Source organism: Galeopterus variegatus, unplaced genomic scaffold (genome assembly GCF_000696425.1).
Source record: "Galeopterus variegatus unplaced genomic scaffold, G_variegatus-3.0.2 Scaffold1271, whole genome shotgun sequence".
Lineage (NCBI taxonomy): Eukaryota > Metazoa > Chordata > Mammalia > Dermoptera > Cynocephalidae > Galeopterus > Galeopterus variegatus.
In genome coordinates, this window is record NW_007727382.1 from 126499 (window position 1) to 148878 (window position 22380).

Sequence of the window (22380 nt, forward strand, 5' to 3'; positions counted from 1 at the left end):
CCAAGTCAAGGGTTAAGATCCCCTTACTGGTCATCTTTAAAAAAAAAAAAAAAAAAAAATTACATATTATATAATTCCATTCCACCAGAGGTGGAATACTATCATTTGACTGTCCCCCCAAAGCTCATTAAAGTTTAATCTCCTTGTAACAGTGTTAAGAGGGTGGGAAATCAGACTATGATATTTGGCCCCACCAGATGTGTCCCCTGGACTTTGGACTTCCCAGCTGCTGAAACTGTAAGCAATAAATTTCATTTTCTTATAAATCACCCAGTTTAAGGTATTTTGTTATAAGCAACAGAAATGGACTAATACAGTTTTACATGTACTCATTTGTGTGTGTATGTATTTAGTTCTATGCAGTTTTATCACATGTAGGTTCTTGTATCCACCACCACAGTCAAGAAACAGAACAATTGCATCACCAGAAGGATCCATCCTTCCTATTATATGGAACTTATTTTTAATCACTGGTTTATTCTCTTGTAGGCAGAAGATTAACTTTTTTAGGTGTTCCTTTTTATTTCTATACTAATCCAAATAAAATCTTTTTAGTAGTAGTGAGTTATGCCAGAACTGGTTTTTTATTTTTTTATTTTTTTAATGTGTACAATTTACTTAGGACAACTACTGGTCAGTATTCTGAGTTTGTTTTTATTGTATTTTAAGTATTCAATCATGCAAAAGAATGTTGACTTATGAATTGATTTCTGCTCAAATGAGGGTTTCTAGGGGTTAGTTGAAAATGTTTGTCAAAAATTTTGAAGATATAGTTATGTCTGCATTCTATAGGTGAGCAAAGGCTAACAGGGAAATGAATATTTAAAAGAGAACTTATTTTCAGCTGCTTAAAATTTTTGACATGGAAGACTGAAAGCTTTCCTCCAAAGATCGGGAACAAGACAAGGACACCCACTTTTACCACTGGTATTCAACCATGTACTGCAAATTCTAGCCAGAGCAATTAGACAAGAAAAGGAAATAAAAGGCATTTAAATTAGAAAGGAAGAAATAAAATGCTTTCTATTTGCAGATGACCTGATCCTATATACAGAAAATCCCAAAGAATGCACATGAAGCTACTAGAGCTAATAAACAAATTCAGCAAAGTGTCAGGGTACAAGATCAGCACACAAAAATCAGTGTTTCCGAACACCCAGAATGAATAATTTGAAAAGGAAATTAAGAAAACAATTCCATTTATGTAGCATCAAATAGGATAAAATACCTAGGAATAAATTTAACCAAAGAGGTGAAAAACTTGTACACTAGAAACTACAAAGCATTGCTAAAAGAAATTTAAGAAGACCAAAGTAAATGGAAAGACAGCTTGTGTTGATGGGCAAAAAAGTTCAATATTGTTAAGATGTTAATACTACCTCCCAAAGCAACCTGCAGATTCAGTGCAATCCCTGTCATTTTTTTGCAGAACGATTAAACAGCATTTTTTTTTTCAGAAATAGAAAAGCATACTCCCAAATTCATATGGAACTGCAAGAGACCCCAGATAATTAAAACAGTCTTGAAAAAGAACAAAGTTGGACTCACATGTCCTGATGTCAAAACTTACTACAAAGCTACAGTAATCAAAACAGTATGAAACTGGCATAAGAATAGACATATAGACCAATGGAATAGAACTGAGTCCAAAAATATACCCATATATCTATGGCCAATTAATTTTTGACAAGCATGCCAAGTCCATTTAATGGGCAAAGACCAGTCTCTCTGCTATGGTTTGAATGTCCCTGCCAAAATTCACATTGAACCTTAACCAACAGAGCACATTCCCAGTGCAGCAATGTTGGGAGGTGGAACTTTTGTGAGGTGGGACCTACTGGGAGATATTTGGGTCTTGAGGACTCCACCCTTGTGGCAGCTTGGTGCCATTCTTGTGGTAGTGAGTTCTCGGTCTCAGAAGACTGGATTAATTCCTACAGGGAGTGGGTTAGTTCCTGCAAGAACGGGTTGCTATAAAGAGAGGATGCCCCTTGTGTTTTGCCTTTCACACATACCCACTTTCCCTTTGGCCTTCCGCCATGTTATTTATGATAGAGCACATGGCCCTCACCAGAAGCCAAGTAGGTGCCAGTGCCATACTCGAGACTTTCCAGCCATCAGAGCCATGAGATAAAACTTTTTTTCTTTATAAATTAGTTCAAGGAGGACCAAGATTACAGATTTCTCAAGTTGTACTACAATAGTCTTTGGCAGTAATATAGGATTTGATCAGTTCTTGTAAGGATACCATAAAACTGGCAGGAGTTACTGGATATCTGGATGCAGTACTCCTGTCAACACCTGGATGATTCAGGGAGTCATTGTAAGATGAAGGATTTGATCCTATTTAGTCTAGCCAGAGGCAAATCTGTTTAAGAAAGGAGTAATATTCTGTAAGATATGAAAGGCACCCACTTGAAAGAGAGAGCAACAATTACTTTGAAATTTTGTACCATAATGTTCTTAAGAAGTATATTTTATAGGCAGCTTAAAAGAAATGAAAGACTGTTGGTTTAAAGAGATAAATAAATGAGTGAAGGAACATCAAGATAACATTTGAAAAAAAAAAAAAAAAGATGATGTTAAAGACCAAGGGATTGTAAGCAACAATAATGCTATTTTAGGGCAGCAAAGTAGAATTTGAACCATGCATTGAAAATACAGAAAAAGTTTCTTAGCGATAAAAACCTAGTTTCCAGCACAAGTGGAATTGAACATGTATATGAGCATTCCCTAGGATGAAGGAAGTGGCAGCAGCCATATTTCCCCTAAAATCTGCTCAGCAAACAGTTTATCTCTAAACATGATGCAGGCTTCTCCAGTGAATCAGAAGGTATGGAAAAGGAGAACACACTTCCTGAATTTCCCAGGATTTAACAGTTGAATGACAATTATAAAACCATTCATGGGAATTTGGTTGCCATCAAGATGGAAGTAGGAGTTGATTTCATCTAGGAAGAAGAAAAAGGAGGAGAAGAGAAAAGGAAATTAAAAATGAGGGTTGGCCAGTTAGGTCAGCTGGTTAAAGCATGGTGTTATAACATAAATAAATAATTTTTAAAAATAAAAATGAGCACAATAGAGTGTCTACTAGTTTACTTGATCCTGCTGTGGAGACCAACTATCCCCAAAACAGCTTAAGGATGGCAAAGATGTCTTAAAAACAACTTCCCAGATAACTGATACTTGGTCCATACAACTCTGTCGATTAGTTAAGTCTCTCAATGACTTTCTTATTTTGGGAGAGTTGCTGGTAGGTCCTTTGGGGATGCTACATTGAACAGTTCCTGGGGGAACCATTCACCTCTTCCTCTATGTGGACAGAACCTCTTGGAGTCAATCAAGATGGCAGTCTTGTAGTACCCAATCCTTCCCACACAATTCCCTGAAGGTTAACAGGGATTACCATCAAATCTTTAAGATATGGTAAGACAGTGTGGAAAGGCTCTGCCACTCCAGTCCTCCCAGGAAAGGAATGTGAAATGCAGGGTAAAGAGCCCGTAGGATTCCTTCTCGTAGCAAAATAGCTTACTTGCCTCTGCTTTGCACACACCTAGGGCACTTTAGCAGGCTTCGGCATGATGTAAGAAAAAGTGGAGGTCCCCAGCCTATGTGGGAGTGAATTAAGTCCTCTTCTTCCTTCAGGCTTTTGGAGCCCAATGAGAGGGACAGGAATTCCTTTATGATACCATGTTTCAAACCAAAGTTCCACTGTTAAATAATTGGGACCTCAGACAGATGACTTTTAATTGAAAGTACATAATAATGAAGGAAAATGTTTAAAGGGAAAAAAGTCACCCATAATTCCACTGTCCTCATGATTTTTAGCTTTTGCATAATGGCAAGTCAACATTCCTTGTCTGCATACTTAAATATATTTTTTACTTGAAATATACCACACATACCTATTGCGCATGAAAATTTTAACATTATGTCATATTTGTCTTATTTTTAATAGCACAAAAATCTTAATGGATAACACTAATGTGATCTTGAAAAGCATTTAAATAGAATTTCTGGTTTCTCTCATAAAATCTATAGTATATATTTGTGCTGTCTGAAACAGTAGTCACTAGCCACACATGGCTAATGAGCACTTGAAATGTGGCTAGTCAGAAATTGGATGTGCTGTGAGTATAAAGTACGCACTCGATTTGAAAAAAAGTATATTATATCTCAATTTTTATATAGATAACATGTTGAAGTGAGAACACTTGATAGATTGGGTTAAAGAATTAAAATTAAATTCACCTGTTTCTTTGTATTGCTTTTAATGTGGCTACTGGAAAATTTTATTTTATTTATTTTATTTTATTTTTCCTTTTTGTCTTTTTTCGTGTCCGGCAATGGATCGCAACCCTCAGTGTCGCGCCCGTACCAGACCGGGACCGGCAATGGGATCGCAACCCTCGGTGCTGCGCCCGCACCTCGCTTAGCCAGTGAGCAGGAACCGGTCTGTATGTGGGATCCGAACCCTCGGCAGGAGCACCGCCGCACTCCCAAGCGGCGTACTGTAGCAGTGCGCCACCGGGACGGCCCCCAAAATTTTAAATTACATATGTGGCTTGCACTATATTTCTTTTAGACTGTGGTGATATAGGTTATCATACACAGCTTAAAATTGGGATCTTAAAATTGGAAGAGAAACTAATATTGCAACAATAAGGGAATAGTTAAATAATCTTTGGTATGTTTTCTAGATAGAATATTATGCAGCCTTTGAAATTACAGATATATGGACTATGTGGCCAAAAACTTACATGTGATGTTATATTAAGTAAAGAAAGTATGACATGAAGTTACAAAAAATGTTTTAAAAAAACACAAAAACCTAGGAGAATTTTTCCAAAAACTAACTGGAGGTATATTTGGAAGATAGGATTACAAGCGAAGTTTTTTTTTTCCTTTTCTTTAATTTCAAATTTAAAAGATTGCCTTTGTATATTTTTCACTCTGAAAAAAATTAAAGCCATAGACTTACCGTGTGGCGGCGCTCCCGCCGAGGGTTTGGATCCCACATACAGACCGGCTGCTCGCTGGCTGAGCAAGGTGCGGGCGCGGCACCGAGGGTTGCGATCCCGTTGCCGGTCCCAGTCCGGTACCGGAGTGACACTGAGGGTTGCGATCCGTTGCCGGACACGAAAAAAGACAAAAAGGAAAAAAAAAAAAAAAGTTACTGGGTAACACTGATTCAGACTCAGAGCAAGGTAAATAAGGCAACAGTGGTGTATTAGTGTTCTCAAGGTGGTATTGTAAAGAAAGGAACAAGCCAACTGTGTTTTCTTTCCCACTGCTCAGTAGGAATGCTCAGTGAAATTTTGAAAGAGATGAGAATTGATAATATACATTGTGTTTGTAAAGGAATGAAAGATTGAAGAAGGAGCATTTACATCTTATACCACTTTGGAAAACGTAAAGAAAGAATTAGAAAACTGATTCTAAGTTCCTTAAAAAGAATTAACGCTCTGAAAATGACTCTGAAAAGCAGTGTTTAAATGCTTACTCTTGTTAAGTATTATTTTTTTCTTCATTCCTAGATTCATGATGTTGCTATCTAAAGTTGAGAAATCATCAGAAGAAATTATGGAGATAATGCAAAATTTAAGAAGTATACAGGTTTGCTTTTTTTTTTTTTTTGGATATAATTTTTCATACTTCTAGTACCCCATTTGAAAAGGAAAGAAGCCCAGATTGAAGAATACAATCCAGGAAAAAGCTTGTAGGGAATATGTTTCATTTACTTTTCATGGGAATTTCTTTTCTTATATGAACATTATTAACCATAATATTTTAGTAATGTCTGGCTTTTTCACATTTAAAAGTAAATTTGTAGATTATGTTTAGTATTTTTAGTTAATAATAAATTGTTTATATTCTGGCATTTTAGGGCTTGCAAAAATAGTTGACCTACGAGAAAAAGTTAAATTTTCTAACATAGAGTTTAAGTTTTCCAAATGAAGGAAACAATGTACTAGACTTGTCAGTAATCCTAAGAACTTACTTAACTCATTTTAAGATGGCTTTCTTTTAGGCTTTGGAGGGCAGGAGAGAGCTTGAAAATCTCATTGGTATCTCCCTTGCATCACGTTTCTTAAAAAGAGAAATGCAGAAAACCAAAGAACTAAGTAAGAATTTGTGAATTTTCAATGTTAGTAATTTTAAAGATAAGCCTATTAATTTTTTTCAAATTTAAATTCAATGGACTTCTTTATAGATACTACTACTGGATGTGTGACAGAAATACTGTTGCATTCTTTAAAGAAGAAGCCATGTAAATATGTTATTTGGGGGGATTCCACTTGATGTGAAGGAAAAGGATGTACCTTGGAAACTGGTAGTAGGCTTTTTTATGTAATGCTTATTCTTAAAATAAGATATAATGTCTTGCATTTTATACTTGATACCTATAAGTATGTATTACTTTGAATTATTTTTTCTTATGAAGTTGTTTCTTCCAACTAATGAGAAATTATTCATATTCCAGGTGAATTCTTAACATGGAATTTCTTTTTCTTTTAGTAACTAAAGTAACAAAACAAAAATTATTTGAAAAGAAGAGTTCAGAACTTCCTCACAAAGGTAAAGAGTTGTGTTTTAGTTTATTACGTAAAGAGATGCTTTCATCTCATTTTACCAATTAAAACCGATCATCATTAGTCCTTATAAGTATACTCTTTTAAAAGACCATGAATCTCATTTGAAAAACCTCAGATTGCATTTAGCAGACCGGATCTCATGAGATCAGCTTTCCTGATGATTGAACTTTTTGAATGTTTTTTGAAATACAGTTTTCAGTTTAAAATTTAAGTTGTCTTTTTATTAAAAATTTTTTGGGGGCAATACAGACAAATAGGGACAACAATGCATTAATATATCAGTTATTAATTAGTTATAATATCATAACTGTATAATGGTGCATTAGAAGGGTACGCTAAGCTTTAGAAATTACTTTGTAACCAGTGTTCTGGAAACTTTCAAATCATTAATGACCTTTGATCTACTATGAACTCTTTTGCCTCTGAGAATTTCACAGTATGGGAAACTTAATTAGCAGTTTTTAAGTTGCCATAGGAAATACACAGCCACACCTCAATAAACAAAATAATCATGGACTGTAAAATATTAAAACCTTTAGACCAACTTAAGAGTGATCATTTTAATATTTCTGACTTGTATGCCATTTAGCAATCTCTGCAAGTGGGGTTAGACCTTGAAATGGGTAACCATATTTTAGTCTACCATTTTTAAGTATCAATAATTACCATTTTCCCAATGCTAGAAACTCAGGTCTTCACAGCAGTGCTGCAAGATAGCTATTTTCTTTTTTTTTTTTTTTTTTTAAAAAAGATGACGGGTAAGGGGATCTTAACCCTTGACTTGGTGTTGTCAGTACCACGCTCACCCAGCGAGCTAACCGGCCATCCCTATATGGGATCCGAACCCGGGGCCTTGGTGTTATCAGCACCACACTCTCCCAAGTGAGCCACGGGCCGGCCCAGAACCAGTCTATTCTTAAGCTATCATGGCCTTGTTTTGACTCTACAAGGTATATAAATAACTTGAATCATGAAGAGAAGTAACCAGAAGTCAAAGAGCATGGTTGGGAGGGCAGGTCCCCTTAGCTAAGCAATGTGACATTTTAACCTCCCTGCTTTCATCTGGATTGCCGAGGTCCACCTCTGAGAAGGGTGCAGATATTTTAATAGTATTGTTACGCAACGCTATTTTCGATGTCCTAATAGACAGTGAACAAAGGCACAAAAAAAATGTTAAGTAACATGCCCAAAGATGCTGCTACTTAAGTGACAGAGCCCAGACTAATCTGACCTCAAAAACTCTGTTTTTTTCATTGTTCCATGTTGTCTCTTCCTAAAGCAAATGAAATCATCAAGTTATCTAGCTTTCAGATTCAAGCATGACATAACTGAAACTGCTTCAAGCAATCTAATCTGTTTAGACTGTGTTTAGGGTCTTTAATAAGCCAGCAGAAAGTTTGCAGTGCAAAGTGCTGGGATTCCAAGTTGGTCAGATCCAAAGGCCAGCTGGGTCCTGGCAGGGCAGCAGCCATGGCAAGACTCCAGAGTTTATGTGGGAAGGGAGCTGAGCAGGCTTCCTGAGTCTCAGTTGAACAGATAACTTTGACTATGATCCTAAGAATGAAAGAACATGAAAGGTAGCTCTTTCTTGGAAAAGGCTTGGGATCCCTTCTCTCCTACTTGAGCTGTGTAACTTGATTCAAACGTGTGTCTGGGTTTCAGTGGTTTCAGTCTCTCCTAACTTAAGTTTTAAAAGCTCATAATGGGAAATTGAAATGTTTATTTTCCCAAATGAAACAAATCTTTCTTCTATATATTCTAACCAAATAGTGTGATTTTAAAAAAATCTTTAATTTCTTAGAACTAATTAGAATTAGGTTTCACATAGTTGGCTTTTGCCAACAGTTTTGAGAAATGAAGAAGGGAAAAATTCTACAACAAATAAGTCACTGCTAATAATTAATGTAAAAAAATTTTTTCAAAAGTATTAATACTTCATTAAAATCTTTTTCCTTCCAGGAGATACTTTTGTCATCCTTTTTCAGTTATCCAGTATACATCAATTCTTTGTGTGTTTATGCATGATGAGCCTTAAAACTATTTTCTATTATTTTAGGCATTAAGACTGACTTGCCCATTACCAGGCTTTCCCAAAGGACTGAGTTTTGTTCATGCATAGAGGAGATTGTGCCACTAAATCATGTTTTAAAATTTCTAATAAGTATTGATTATTTGTTGTGGTTCAAACAAAAACTGAGTTATTATATATTAATATGTACTGTATTGTACATATATGTATTAGTCATCTTCCATTTCTATTTCTTTGCAAGAGCTACATTAGCTCTTTAAATTTCTAAGTTATTCAAAGCTTTATTAGCTTTTCAACTAATTTTAAAAAATTAGTGCTGCCTGAAAAGTAGATTAAAGTTTATTTTCTTTGTAATTTGAGTTTCAGCTATATAGTTGTACTGAGTGCTTTTCCCATCTCTTTCTCTGGTTTCTAATGTGTATAATTTTAGTCTTGGGTGTTTTTTTTATTTTTTATTTTTTTGGTTAAAGATAATGTACAATGGATATGCTAATTATCCTGATTCGATCATGGCACATTGTACACATGCACCCAGATATCACATTGTTTCCCATAAATATATACAATTATTATGTCAATTAAGAAAAAAATAAATTTAATAAAATGGAAAAAAAAAGATGATGTACACACATACACGTAATTTTTTTTTTTTACTATGCTAGCAGCTTTCACCCCTTTCTGTTCATACACTCATTTTAAGAGGACTTTGATGATTTTTTTTTTTGATATCTCAAACTAATTTGCTTTATGTGTTCCTATTTCAAGATCTGGCCTTCAGCTTCTTATAGAAATTTCTTTACTTTTTACTTTTATGCTATTACCCAGAATTGTTTAAATTTAAAAATTTGGGGGGAATCTTCATAATATTAGAAGCTATACAAAATAAAAATCAGCTGTATAGTATGTATACAATTTGTTTCGTTTAGGCAGTTATAAAAATGAGAAGAAGCTAATTACTTGTTTTAGTATCAAAAGAATGCCCTCAGATTCTTATAAAATTTTCTTGGGATAGTTAAACAATACCAGGAGAATTCCAACATTTATGCTGTCATTGCCCCTTCAGATTGAACTTTTAGTTCTATTTATATTTTTGTAGCACTCTAGTGTTTTAAATAGACATCTGACAAACACTCAAGGCATTACATTACTTATTCAAGAGAAATTGAAAATATACACAATAACATCAAGAGGTACGCTGAAATTTTCATTGTTTTCAGAACTGGGACTTGTAAATCAGGGAATGCCTTGATAGAGTGTATAAGTAAAAGAGGATCTCCATGCTAAATACAAATTTCTTAAACAGAGGAAGGCTTCTCTCCTCAGTTGCTTAGCAAGTGAGCCTAATTTCACTTTTTTAAAATATTACTGGCTTTATGACTATTAGAAGAATAATGAAATGAAAGGTTCTTTTTCTGTTAGATTTAGATGTGAATTTTCATAATTATTTTAAATTTGTCATGCTGAAAATTTAAAACATATGACCATTCAATGGGTTGATACAAATGGAATGTCACATTACCATCACATGGTAGTAAGGCATGAAATTTATTTATTTTACATAATCAACCTCTACTTAAAAGAACTTGATACAGATATTCCTTAGTCAATAGACGGCATTATATAGTACCTTGTATTTTCATTTTCTCTGTAGATATTAAAAAATACCATCATTGTTTGTCTCTGACTAGTACTTCCAGTAAACAAAATGTTTTTGAAAAGAATATAAGCAAACTGGAGAGCAGTTGCCAAGATATGAAATCTAGACATTTAGCTTCAGTCCAAAACATATTTTATCTGCTTTGAGAATAATTGTGTAGGTTGCAGCATGCATATTTTAAATGAAATGTAACCATCTGAACTCTACATTGTTCAAGAAAGTTGATTGCTTCAGCTATTTGTAGTAGAAAATATTTCAGAATTTCTAGCTCTGGTTGTTGTTTTTTTTTTTTAAATCATAAACTATAATATTCCTGTTTTCTTTAGTTAACTTACTATGTTCTTACATTGTAAAATACATCTTGATTATAGGATTTTAAAGTTACTAAATTCTTAGACTAAATTTTAAACTCCTTCAGTTCTAAAACTATAAAATAGTCTGAGATTGCCTTTTCATTCTAACCACCCACTGAGGTACTTTTTAAACATAAAAATATGTTGTTCTTTTCTCCCACTCAGTCTTGAAAAAGTATTCATCATATCAGCTAAATAATTTTACTCCCAGAAGATTACTACCCTTTTAGTTTTTTTCTATTACATCTTAACATTTAACAATATCTTTTTTCAAACAGATACTTCAATTTTAAAAGCACTGAGGTTTGAAGTTTAGACATGATGAGTTTCAGGAGAAACAACAAAAATTCTCCATTCTGCTTTAACATTCTGGGTTTATCTGGAGATAAAAAATGGAGCTATTAATTTTGGTAGCACAAATATATATTAATGTACAACTGTAGTCCTCAGCTCTTTATAAGGATTCAGCTGTCATGTATGCTGTACGTGGGTCATACCTTTCCTATTAATAATGTTAATGCTCTTACTTTACACTATTCATCACTGTTTTGAGGATACATTTCGACTGCTGAAAATGCTTACTTGAGATTTGTCTAGAATTTAAAGAAAAACAAACTGGCTTATTACTTTTCAAAGACTTTTTAATAATTTCTTCCATGATTTAAGTTTTTTTATACTGTACTAGAAGTATGGTAATTTTTCTTTTAAATAAAATCAGTAAAAAAATTTAAAACTATAGATTTGGACTCACCTAATAGCAATTATATGTTTAAGAGGTGTAAATAACTTGCCATCAGACATTACAAATATCCAGGTGCTCTGTATGTGCTGATGACAACAAAATTGAAAAGAAAGACTGTAATAATTCTGACTGGTTTTCTCTGCAGAAGATATTGATTATTTGTGTGTGGTGAGAGATTTGGAAAATTCAATTAAAGGAGTTGTGCAAAGGTTTCATAAATTTTCCTTCTACAGCGTGTACACAGACATTGTTGCGTATTAAATCAATGCAGCACTTCACAATATATTTTCTTTGAAACATAAAAATAAATAACATTTAAACAGTTCTGCTTACTACAGAAACAAATTTTATTTTCTGTGAAGCATTTAGTCATGTGCTATCACTGACTCATACACATTTGCCAGCTGTAACAAATTTTATAGACATCTTCCCCAGAGACATATCTCACATACTATGAATTTTTAAGTGAGCAAATGGTGAAGAAGGGATGTCAGCAATATAAAAATTGATCAGTTAAAAGATAAAAGAATAAGTAAAGAGATTTGTATGGTAGTCTTAATAGGTTTTATTAAATAAAAATACTATAAAAAGACAGTAATGAATAGACTGAAGACTAACTGTTCTTGAGGTGGAAAAAAATTATTCTGGCACATTTAATAGAAATTGGTTTTATATCACCTGACAGGTAAACATTTTTTTCCTTTTTAACTCTTAGTCCAAGAAGCCCAACAAGAAAGAGTTAGATAAATTCTTTAAGTGGTTTACATATTTTAAACAAATATATAATAATAAAGCAGATATTGTGTAATAAGTAAATATTAGGTGATTTTTTTTCTCCAGCTCAGCCCTCAGATAGGAAAAGGGTGGTCATTTTCTTTTTTTTTTTTTTTTTTGTCTTTTTCCGTGTCCGGCAACGGATCGCAACCCTCAGTGTCGCCCCCGTACCGGACCGGGACCGGCAACGGGATCGCAGCCCTCGGTGTTGCTCCCGCGCCTCGCTCAGCCAGTGAGCGGGAACCGGTCTGTATGTGGGATCCGAACCCTCGGCGGGAGCGCGCCACCACGCTTCCCAAGCGGCGCACTGTAGCAGTGCACCACCGGGCCGGCCCGTCATTTTCATTTACACTATTCTCATCATATGCTTCAGCCCTCTGGAATCTCTCTCTTTTAGGACTCCAGGCCTCTCCATTGCTTCTCCTTTTACTTAGATTGCTCTTTCTCCCTTCTCTGTCTAGCAAACTCCTGCTCATCCTTTAAGGTCAGCCTCAAATGTCACATTCTCTCTGAAGCTCTCCTCAGCTCTCTGAGGTAAAGCTAAATTGCTTCATCTTCTAGGCTCCCACAGTGCTTTTCTGAGTATTTATAAATGTATCCTGTTGTAGTGCATTTTAATTGGTTCTAGGGCTCTTTCCGGGCTCCTTTTTGGCAAACGAAGTCTTTTTTCTATATTGTAGCCCTAGAGCCTAGTACAGAACCTGGATAGAAAGTCCACAGTGCAATGTAATAAATGTGTGAATGAATGAAAACAAATGGCCACTCTGAGAATTTTTTAAAGAATTATCGAAATATTTTCAAGTACTTATAAGTTGCTATCTCCTCATTAATTTAATGTTTTTTGAATCCTTCTATAAGCCAATCACTGCTCTAGCATTGGGGATACACTGACAAACAAGATGGGCATAGTCCTGCCGTCAGAATCTAGCAAGATGACAAGTAATTACAATAAACTATAAAGAGAATACTAACAATGGTGTAAGCATACATTATAATAATAAATTTCTTGGCAGTTGTCATAATAAACTTTTAAATGTACAGTCTGAAATAAAATCAGGCCTAACTGGTAGGATGCTGAAACAAGAATTTACAGCCCCAAAGCTGCTATTTATAATGTAAAATAAAACTTTAAGTTATTTTAATTTCATTTTGATTCAGCATTTATTCTTCATCATATATTGTGACAAGTTACTTTGAACCGTTTTCTGAAAAAAAATTTTTTCTTTCATTTAGAATTATATCATCCTGACAGCTATGAATTCCTTAAAGCCATTTTAAACTGAGGTATTGTTTCACCTTTCTAATTCAGTTTATCCTTGTTAAATATCACTGTGTTTTGTTCAGGTGGAAACAGTTCATTTAATCTACTCATAAACAACTGGGGGACAGTCTGGCAAGATTAGTGAGTTAGAAGCTGATTGAAAAAGAACACTGTTGAGCTGACTAGGCCAGTTTTAAAAGTCATAGAGCACATTTTTTACAATATAGGGAGGGCCCTTAATTGAGCACCCTTCATATAAGTAGCTAAATAAATATTGACAGGTGGGTTATAGTTTCTATAGGACACATCTGACTGAACTACATATAACAAGTCTGTTAAATTTGTCATTTTTTTTTTTTTCAAAAGATGACCGGTAAGGGGATCTCAACCCTTGGCTTGGTGTTGTCAGCACCACGCTCAGCCAGTGAGCAAACCGGCCATCCCTATATAGGATCCGAACCCGTGGCCTTGGTGTTCTCAGCACCACACTCTACCGAGTGAGCCACAGGCCGGCCCTACCAAGTCTGTTAAATTTGGAATGTGCTAAATTGATTAATTACATATTAATTAGTTATGCCTTTCAAAACAATTCCTCTTGATTCAGCAAGTAAAAATATGTTTATAAATAGTTTATTATAACATATAAACTAGAAATGATATGAGTCATGATGTGATATTAGTGTTTAGTGTACCTGTAACTGAAAATTCACATTAGGAACTGGTGTTATCCCAGACTTAGTGGCATCAATATTAATCAAGATTCTTAGAAGCTAACCTGATGTTGCCTGCTATCTCTGAGAAAAAAAAATTAAAGCAAAATGAAATAATTATACTCTATTTCTGTGGAAATGGTAGCTCAATGGTTAATATTAGCTTCCTAGCCAACTAGCTGTGCTTAAAATATTTGCAAGGCATCTCATGTAGAAAATTGTGTCACTTTCATTGATCAAAATTGTTTATTCTGTTGTACACAGTAATAACTTGTAATGATAGCCAACATTTATTAAGCACTTTCTATGTGCTAGACACTATATAGTGTTATAAGCACTTTATACATATCCCATTTAATGTTCACAATAACTTATAAAATAGATACAGTTATTATGTTCATTTTGTAGGTGAGGAAACTAAGGTACAAAGAGGTTAAGGACCTTGTCCCAGAATCTCCTAGAGACAGAGCCAGGATACTAAGCTGAGTCTGATGCTGAGCCTGTGCTCTTGACCACTACTCAGTGGTAATTTGTGAATGTCAGGTTTCACTACTGGTCAAGGATTTTATGTCCCAGTAAAAATACAATATATATATATACACACACACACATATATTCATTCATTATAGCATTGAACATTTTAAAATTTCTGACCCATGAAAATCCAACAGAGAACTATTATATTGATGATGATCAGATACATAGTCACAGTTATGCATTTAACAAGTGAACATACACATTTAGTGTATGATGGTCTCATTAAAAAACTTATGGGGAATATAGAGTACTGAAAATAGCTTTCTGTTCATGGATTCTAGTAAAGGTCATCACATTTTAGGGGTATTCTTTTAAGTCATTAATTTGAGTAGTACTTTCAAGAAGCTTAGAAGAATTAAAGTTGATACCAGTCAACTTGCCTTTTAGTGAGAAGCAATAGAGAAAAGTCACAACGACTTCACTGTTGAGGCATTTCCATGGGTTCTGCTTTTTTACTGTGATTTCTCCTCACTTTGAGCACTTTCTTGATGATCTCATCCATTCCCTTGACATTAGTTTTCACCTTAGTGTAAATGGTTTTAAAATCTATTTGTGACCTCCCTCCTGAGCTATAAACCCACAACCTCAGCTCAAAGGCTCAAAATTCCCTCTCTTTTTGTCCCCACATCCAAACTGCTGCCAGATCATATTACTTCTGACAACATTTAATTCTTCCTTCTATGCCCACTGGACTAGTTTATTCCTTCATTACCTCTCATTCAGATTATCATTGTGCCCATTGTAATCTACCTGTCTTCCCTTTGGTCCCTTTCCCCTTCTGCTGTCCTGCTACTGGACAAAATCTGTTGTAGAAGATATCACTGTACCATATCCACAATAAAATCCAAATTTAGACTAACATTAAGGACTCTCCCTGATCTGACCACAGCTTACCTTTCCTATTTCTCCATTGTGCCTTATTCACTCTAGTTTACTTGCCATTTCACAGACACATTCTCTAGAAAGTGCTTTTCACACTTCTTTACCTTTGTTCTTGTCTCCTCTGCCTAGCATGCCTTTCCTCCCATTATTGTCAAAATTTTACCCATCTTTCAAAGCCTGCTTAGAACTCACTATATACTAGGCTTTACCAGATCCCTCTCTTCCATATTCTCTTATTTCTCTTCTTTTGTGCATTTATCATAGCTGTCCTACTGGTATGAATAAGAAAGAGTATTAAACTCCCTGATTTTGTCCTATGCTCTAGAAACCTCTGACACATAGTACTTCTGATACCACTGTGGCTAACTTCCCTGTCCACACAACATTTCTTGCCCTCACATTTCAGTGATTATTCCTTTTGACCAATAATTGTTCACTGGGGAGAACTGTCCAATACACATTCACTCCCAAATCTTTTAAAATGTGAAGGCTTTATGAAACAGTGTTAGAATAAGAAAGAGTAAAGGATACAGCAACTCAGAGGCCACAGGCAGGGTGCTAAGACCATCAAAAGAGAGGTAGAAAAAAAGCATAATTTTGGCTAACGTTAACTGATGATACTGGGATACTTTAGTAACAATGTGGATAAATCACTTAGTTAACAAAAGTCTGAGGCTTAGTATGAACAAAGCACTATGTATAATGACAACCTTTTGAAAACTTATAAGCTAAGGACACAAGACTTAGATATATGAAACAATAACAATATAAGCAGGGATTATGAATCCAATGAGGATCAAAGTATCAACTTGATTAGTGGCAGAATGGGTAATCTTCAACATGGCAGACCCTATGGTAGAAGCTTGGGGTAACTAATGTGGATTGTACCTTAAAGCAGTAATGGAACCTCTTCTCTCCCCCACTGAATCTAAATCTTGAACTCTATGCTCTCCTGAATCTGAGGAGAAAGCTGTATCATTGAAATAGACCCCCAAGTCCATGTGCCTCTAAAGTTGTGAGGACCACCGACCTGCTTTACATGCTTGATTTCAGTCAGAACAATAGAATGGATTCTACTTACCGCATGAATTAGGAAGTACATTCCATTGATCAGGCTCAAAAGCTCAAAAGTCATTGGACTTGAGAGTAGACAGTGACAGGGAAACTACACAGTTGGGAAGAATGTTGTGTAAAAATAGTGGCTTAGTAAAATTACTAGTAACTTAAAATTACCTATTACTAGCAAAATATAGACCAACAAATGTTCTGGACTTTAACCAATCAAATTTGTCACACTTCCATGGGGTGTAGAGAGAGGAAGAGTTGACAGAAGTTCCTTCCCCTTTGGACTTGGGAGTATAAACATTACTCTCTACTGTTAAGTACCAAATGAAGAATAAGCAGTGTTGTAAGAATTCACAGCAGACATAGATCATCTCAGGATGGGATGATTGGGTAATTGTTTAAGGATTCATGATTTTTATCAGTTCTAGTTATTCCACTTTACATTGTCTCTGACAGAGCCACCCAGACCCTAGTAATGGAAGCTGTGTACTTTACTAGGAAACTGGCATTTTTTTAAAAAGTGGGTGATTTGGGTGGGCTGTGTAAACATGCTAGGTAGAGAGAACAACATGAACAAAAAAGGCAGAGAAGCAGGATGATGAAAAGGTAGATTTGGGCCACATGACTGACAGTTATGGTAACCAGGCTAATATGTTTGGACTTTATTCATGAGGCAGAAGTGGGCCAGTAGAGATTATTAGGGAAGTAATAATCTGAAATATTTTTAGAAAGAATATAATTGGTATGTGAAGGATGAATCCTATCAAAATGCTGCTCATAAACTACATTACTATCTGAATTGCCTTCCATTTGTTTTCTGGGATGTTCATCTCAAGAACCAGCATAGCAATGTAGACATAACATGCTGCTACTCCCTATTCTTGCTTTATGACATACATCACATTGATGAAAGTATTTCTTTTTGCTGGATCCTGGATTTGGCCTCAGAATCTTTCTCGCACAGTTCTCCTAGCAGCCATGATCAATTGATGAAAGTTCTTTGCAGAGCCTAGCATTGTAAAAAAAAGAACAAGATTTGGATTAAGTATCCAATACCAGCTCTATTACCTACTTAGCCATGTGAATTAAACAAGGCACTTGGTTCCCGTAAGCCTTAATAATAAAATGAGACTCTTTACCTTGTGAAGAGTATACAAAATAGCTTAAATAGTATGAGGTACTTCAAAAAGTTCAGGGAAAAATAAAATTAAAAGAATGTATAAATCTTTCCATGAACTTTTTGAGGTACTCTTGTACTTCCCCCATACTATTTAATAAACGATTGTCTTTCTTTCCTCTATAGTGTGTTATCATTAATACTGATAACTGTATCAGTAACCTATAAGGATTTAAGTGAACCGTGGAGTTCTTAGAATCTTCTATAGGAATGCACACCAGACTCTGATATGAGAGTTGGCAAAAAAAAAAAAAAAAAAAAAAAAGTTGTCAAGTTGGCAACCCATCTAATTTTAAAACAGAGTAGAATATATTCATATGTAGATTCTTAGGAGTAGGGAAATATAGGGGCCCACCATGTACTACATCACAGCTGCTGACATAAACAAGGAAGGGTGCTTCAGGAGTTAATGATCTACATGCCCTATGCATCCCATCACTTGCCAATAGCTGCTTTCTTCAAAGCCTTCTTCCCACACAAGAGCCTCTACCACCACTAGGAGTCCCCAGAGGGACACAGTCTGAATAGGAATCTGTCATAGTAAATACTGTCTCTTCTTTTGGCAGCTGTTGGAGGAAACACCTGCTGAAAGGGCCTTAAGGCTTGTAGACAAAAGCATTTAAATTTGTTGTTCTCTGTAGATCATATTGGACTTTTAAAATTCTCTCAGAAGTATCTCATGTAAATATCTTCACGTCAGGTGAAGAGTCTTATGTCAGAGTAGACATTGACAATTACTGTAAAGGTGAACATGCTTAGAAGACTCAAAAATAAGCAAATGAGAGGTTACCAGTATCTAACTGAACTAGGTACAAAATTACATGGTAAATGGGTGTATATGAGATGCATGTTAACTTGGAAACTAATTCTTGATGATGTAATAATCATCTTTTATATCCCACAGGCATTTAGAAGAAATGCACTATGAGCACCAACTTCTGCATCTGCCTAGTCATATTTAAAGGAACAGAAGAAATGTTTGTAATTAATCCGCCCAGTAAATACCAGCTCATAGCACTAGGCAGGTGCACATCTAGATAAAATTTCTTGCAGCTAATTTAAACTTTCTACACACACCAGTAGATAATCTCAATGTAAATAATACATTTCTTCTTGACCCTTTAATGTAAGCCAACATGTAGAGGAGGATCTTGTCTTGTATTCTGTGTCACATATATTTCTGAATGTGTTTTAGCATTTGTGAATAGACTTAATAAAACCCATATGAAAATGGCACCTTTGGCAGAGCTATATATTTTCCTGAAACTAAGATTCAATGTAGTGGTGAACAGAATTAGGTACCAGTTTCCCATTTAAAGCCCGAGCTGCATATTAATTTACTGATCTTTTTAAAATTTTTAAATTTATCTAGAAGTTTATTGTATAGACACTATCTCAGAGATGGAGCTTATAAATATGTATATATATATTTTTTGGCAGCTGGCCAGTAGGGGGATCTGGACCCTTGACCTTGATGTTACACCATGCTGTAATCAAGACTTTATTATACTCTAGTTTTTCCTATGCTTATAGAGAAGAAATATTGTTGAGGTTTTAAAATTTCACACCTGTTATAAAATATTGGAATGCATTTTTCAACTCAGACATTTACATGTGAAGCTTTTTTGAACTAAACTACACAGACTATACGGGATTTAAAGAAAGACCTTCACTATGGGGCAGTATGCAATCCCTTCTAAATTATTTTGAAGCCTAATTTAAATTTCTGTTATTCTGTGATGGTGTTTTGTATCATCATGTTTGTGCTGTCACAAATAAAGGAGAGGGGGTAATCACAGAATGTTTTATCTTGATATCACTATTAGTTTTTAAAATATTGTACTTTTCTTGACCATTTCCGCAGGGAAAAAAATGCTGTTCCCTTGGTATTCACCCTAAGTTTTCACAAAATTAGTGTAAGGTATTACCATATAATTTGATTCAGTATATCGTGAAAATAAAAATACTATATGAAAATCCAAAACAAAATTTAACAAGTTAAGGTTGAATAACTCTTTTTCCACTTGGAGAAATTTCAGATTCTATTAAAATGATGAAAGTGTGTGGGTTTTTTTAAACTATTAGTATAAATGACATAAGGTACTAAGCAGTAACCCAATTGACAATTAACCCTAATTGCCTTCATTAATGATTTTCTTGGTATTATTTAAGATTTTTTAAAAGATAATCTGTGTGCTGGGCTGACCACTTATCTCAGCTAGTTAGAGTGTGGTGTTGATAACACCAAGGTTCAGGATTCGATCCCTGTACCAGCCAGCCATCAAACAAAAAGAGAATCTGCTAAATATTCAGAATACTTTGTAATACAGTCCTTATAGTAGGACGTTACCAAAAACATACTAAATAGGATTGTTCTAGTATTGGAAACTAACATTAGGAATAAGCCAAAACGTTTTATAAAGTAACCTACATTAGTCAGGAAATACAGGGTTAAGAAGTAGATGGGTTTCATATGTAATCCAAGTTATGTAGGTATGTGCTTAATGCTATTAAACCAGTTACTGTATGTTTGACCTCTTGATATACTAAGCTTTTTTGCCTTTCACAACAGCTGGGCCTGCTAAGAATCATTTCCCAGTTCTCTTCATTGTAGATCAGATGACTCTCGCTTTATCACCCTTGGAGGCCACATGAAGGACAAAGCAGAAAGATCCACACACAAAACTAATGTTTATATGGGGGGAGGGGTATGTGGGGGATGTACTTGGCTCTGATCTTCCAATGAACATAAGAAAGACCAATTGAGACTTGAAACCACTGTTACTCCAACCATTATTTAGTTATATCCTATCCACCTCTTATTCTCTTTCTATGGAACAGAGAGGCTCCTTTGGCTGCCTTGACTTTTGTAAATGTTTCACTTACGTAGTTGTGGTTTATCATTTAGACAGAATGCTACATCGGGGATTTTTCTCACCTCCCTAAGGCCTCAAGGGAAAATGACTTCTGTGTCCCTCATATATGATACATGAACATATACTCTATTCTCTTCATTTTAAGAAGCAATCCTAAGTTTACTGGCAATGGAGGAAAATGCATTTCTCAGAAATGCCTTTTCCATCTAAAAATGTACTTGAAAATAACTTGAAAGGGTTCATTTTTGACAGCTACATTAGTGAAGAAAGTGAGAAATCTATCTTTAATATTTTTGCATAACCTAAATATCTTTGTATTAAAACATCCCTATAATCCTTAGTTTAGCTGAGAGAAATACTTTGGAATTGCCCACTTCTGTGTTCTTAATTCATCACTGAATATTTTTGGAACCTAATCCCTCTAAGTTGAAATACACTGTTAAACTAGTTTCTAATAAACATGAGAGATACTTGACCTATAAGATAATTGCTGCAAGTCTCCATAAAAGCTGCAATGTAACTCAACATGATTGGATCAAATTGGGAAAAATTTTTTATTTACAGAATTTACCTATAAAATACCTTGAATACAGGTTCATTCTGTTTTATTCATGTTTATATACTTTTTAAAGTTTCTCCTCCAATTATGTAGAAGTTATAGCTTAAAAAATACGTCATTGATTTAAATCAAAATTCTGTGTTAAACACAAGTATACTATTACAAAAAAAGAAACTAAAAAATTAAGGCTACACCAACCAGCCAGCCAAGATGCTGACATTTGGGCACAGTGATTACAGATGGTGACCATGGACAGCGATGTTCCTGCTGATTCGGCAAAGATTCAAGGCTGCTTTTCTGTGCTGACCTGCCCTTTGAATCTTTATGCACGTTTGCTCTGAGAAAGAAATACTTCTTGATTTTTGCTTTGTCTAAACCCACTTCCTTTATCAGACTAAGGAACACATACTTTCTTGCATCACCCTATGGCTGTCCATATCCAGAAATAAATTTTTGTGTATGTGGTTTCATTTGCACTTTAAAATATGCTTTAATGGCTATCTTCTGAAAGAAGTATATTCATTAAAAAATAGATTGATGATAAAATGATTTATTTTTTATCACACAAACTAAAGAAAACATATCTTTGAGAAACTACAGTATACAATGGATATAATATATTATGTTTTTACCAGTTGAATATGATAGGAAAGATGGGCTTCTGCTAATATAGAGTGACACAGTATTAACAGGACAAGGTTAACATGAAGCATATGAATCAATGTTTATCGCAGGTTCAGTAACCTTGAACCAGGTCATAACAAAAATATAGAATAGAAGGATGGAATCCTGTATAAGGCAGTTCACCTTAAACAGGTGATCCTGAAAGTTCAGAACTAGTGACCATAAGTAATTAAAAAGAATTCACTCAAACCACTTAGATTTAAATTCAGAAAAAAATCATTTTTTAATTGGATTCAAGTAAATCTGCATTCTTGTAAATAAATAAGTTTATTTGCCTTGATTAAAAAATCAAGTTTGTGGGCCGGCCCGTGGCTCACTCGGGAGAGTGCGGTGCTGATAACACCAAGGCCATGGGTTCGGATCCCATATAGGGATGGCCAGTTCGCTCACTTGGGAGAGCGTGGTGCTGACAACACCAAGTCAAGGGTTAAGATCCCCTTACCGGTCATCTTTAAAAAAAAAAAAAAAAAAAAAAAAA

General features: G+C 34.9%; 1 protein-coding gene across 3 annotated transcripts in view; it reads left to right on the forward strand.

Annotated features, from left to right (window-relative positions):
* The window catches only part of ITGB3BP (integrin beta 3 binding protein (beta3-endonexin)), a 62506-nt gene extending 43487 nt beyond the window's left edge, over positions 1 to 19019 (forward strand). Inside the window, exons 5-9 of one of the 3 annotated variants that reach the window (XM_008575990.1) lie at positions 5538 to 5616; positions 6032 to 6125; positions 6520 to 6579; positions 13385 to 13435; positions 18688 to 19019. In XM_008575990.1, coding sequence (XP_008574212.1) covers positions 5538 to 5616; positions 6032 to 6125; positions 6520 to 6579; positions 13385 to 13434 — 283 coding nt within the window. In that variant the 3' untranslated portion in view covers position 13435; positions 18688 to 19019. Of the gene's footprint in view, positions 1 to 5537; positions 5617 to 6031; positions 6126 to 6519; positions 7125 to 13384; positions 13436 to 18687 lie in introns of those variants that run through there. The other 2 variants (XM_008575991.1, XM_008575989.1) reach the window with 2 other exon arrangements.
* Positions 19020 to 22380: the final 3361 nt, after the last annotated feature.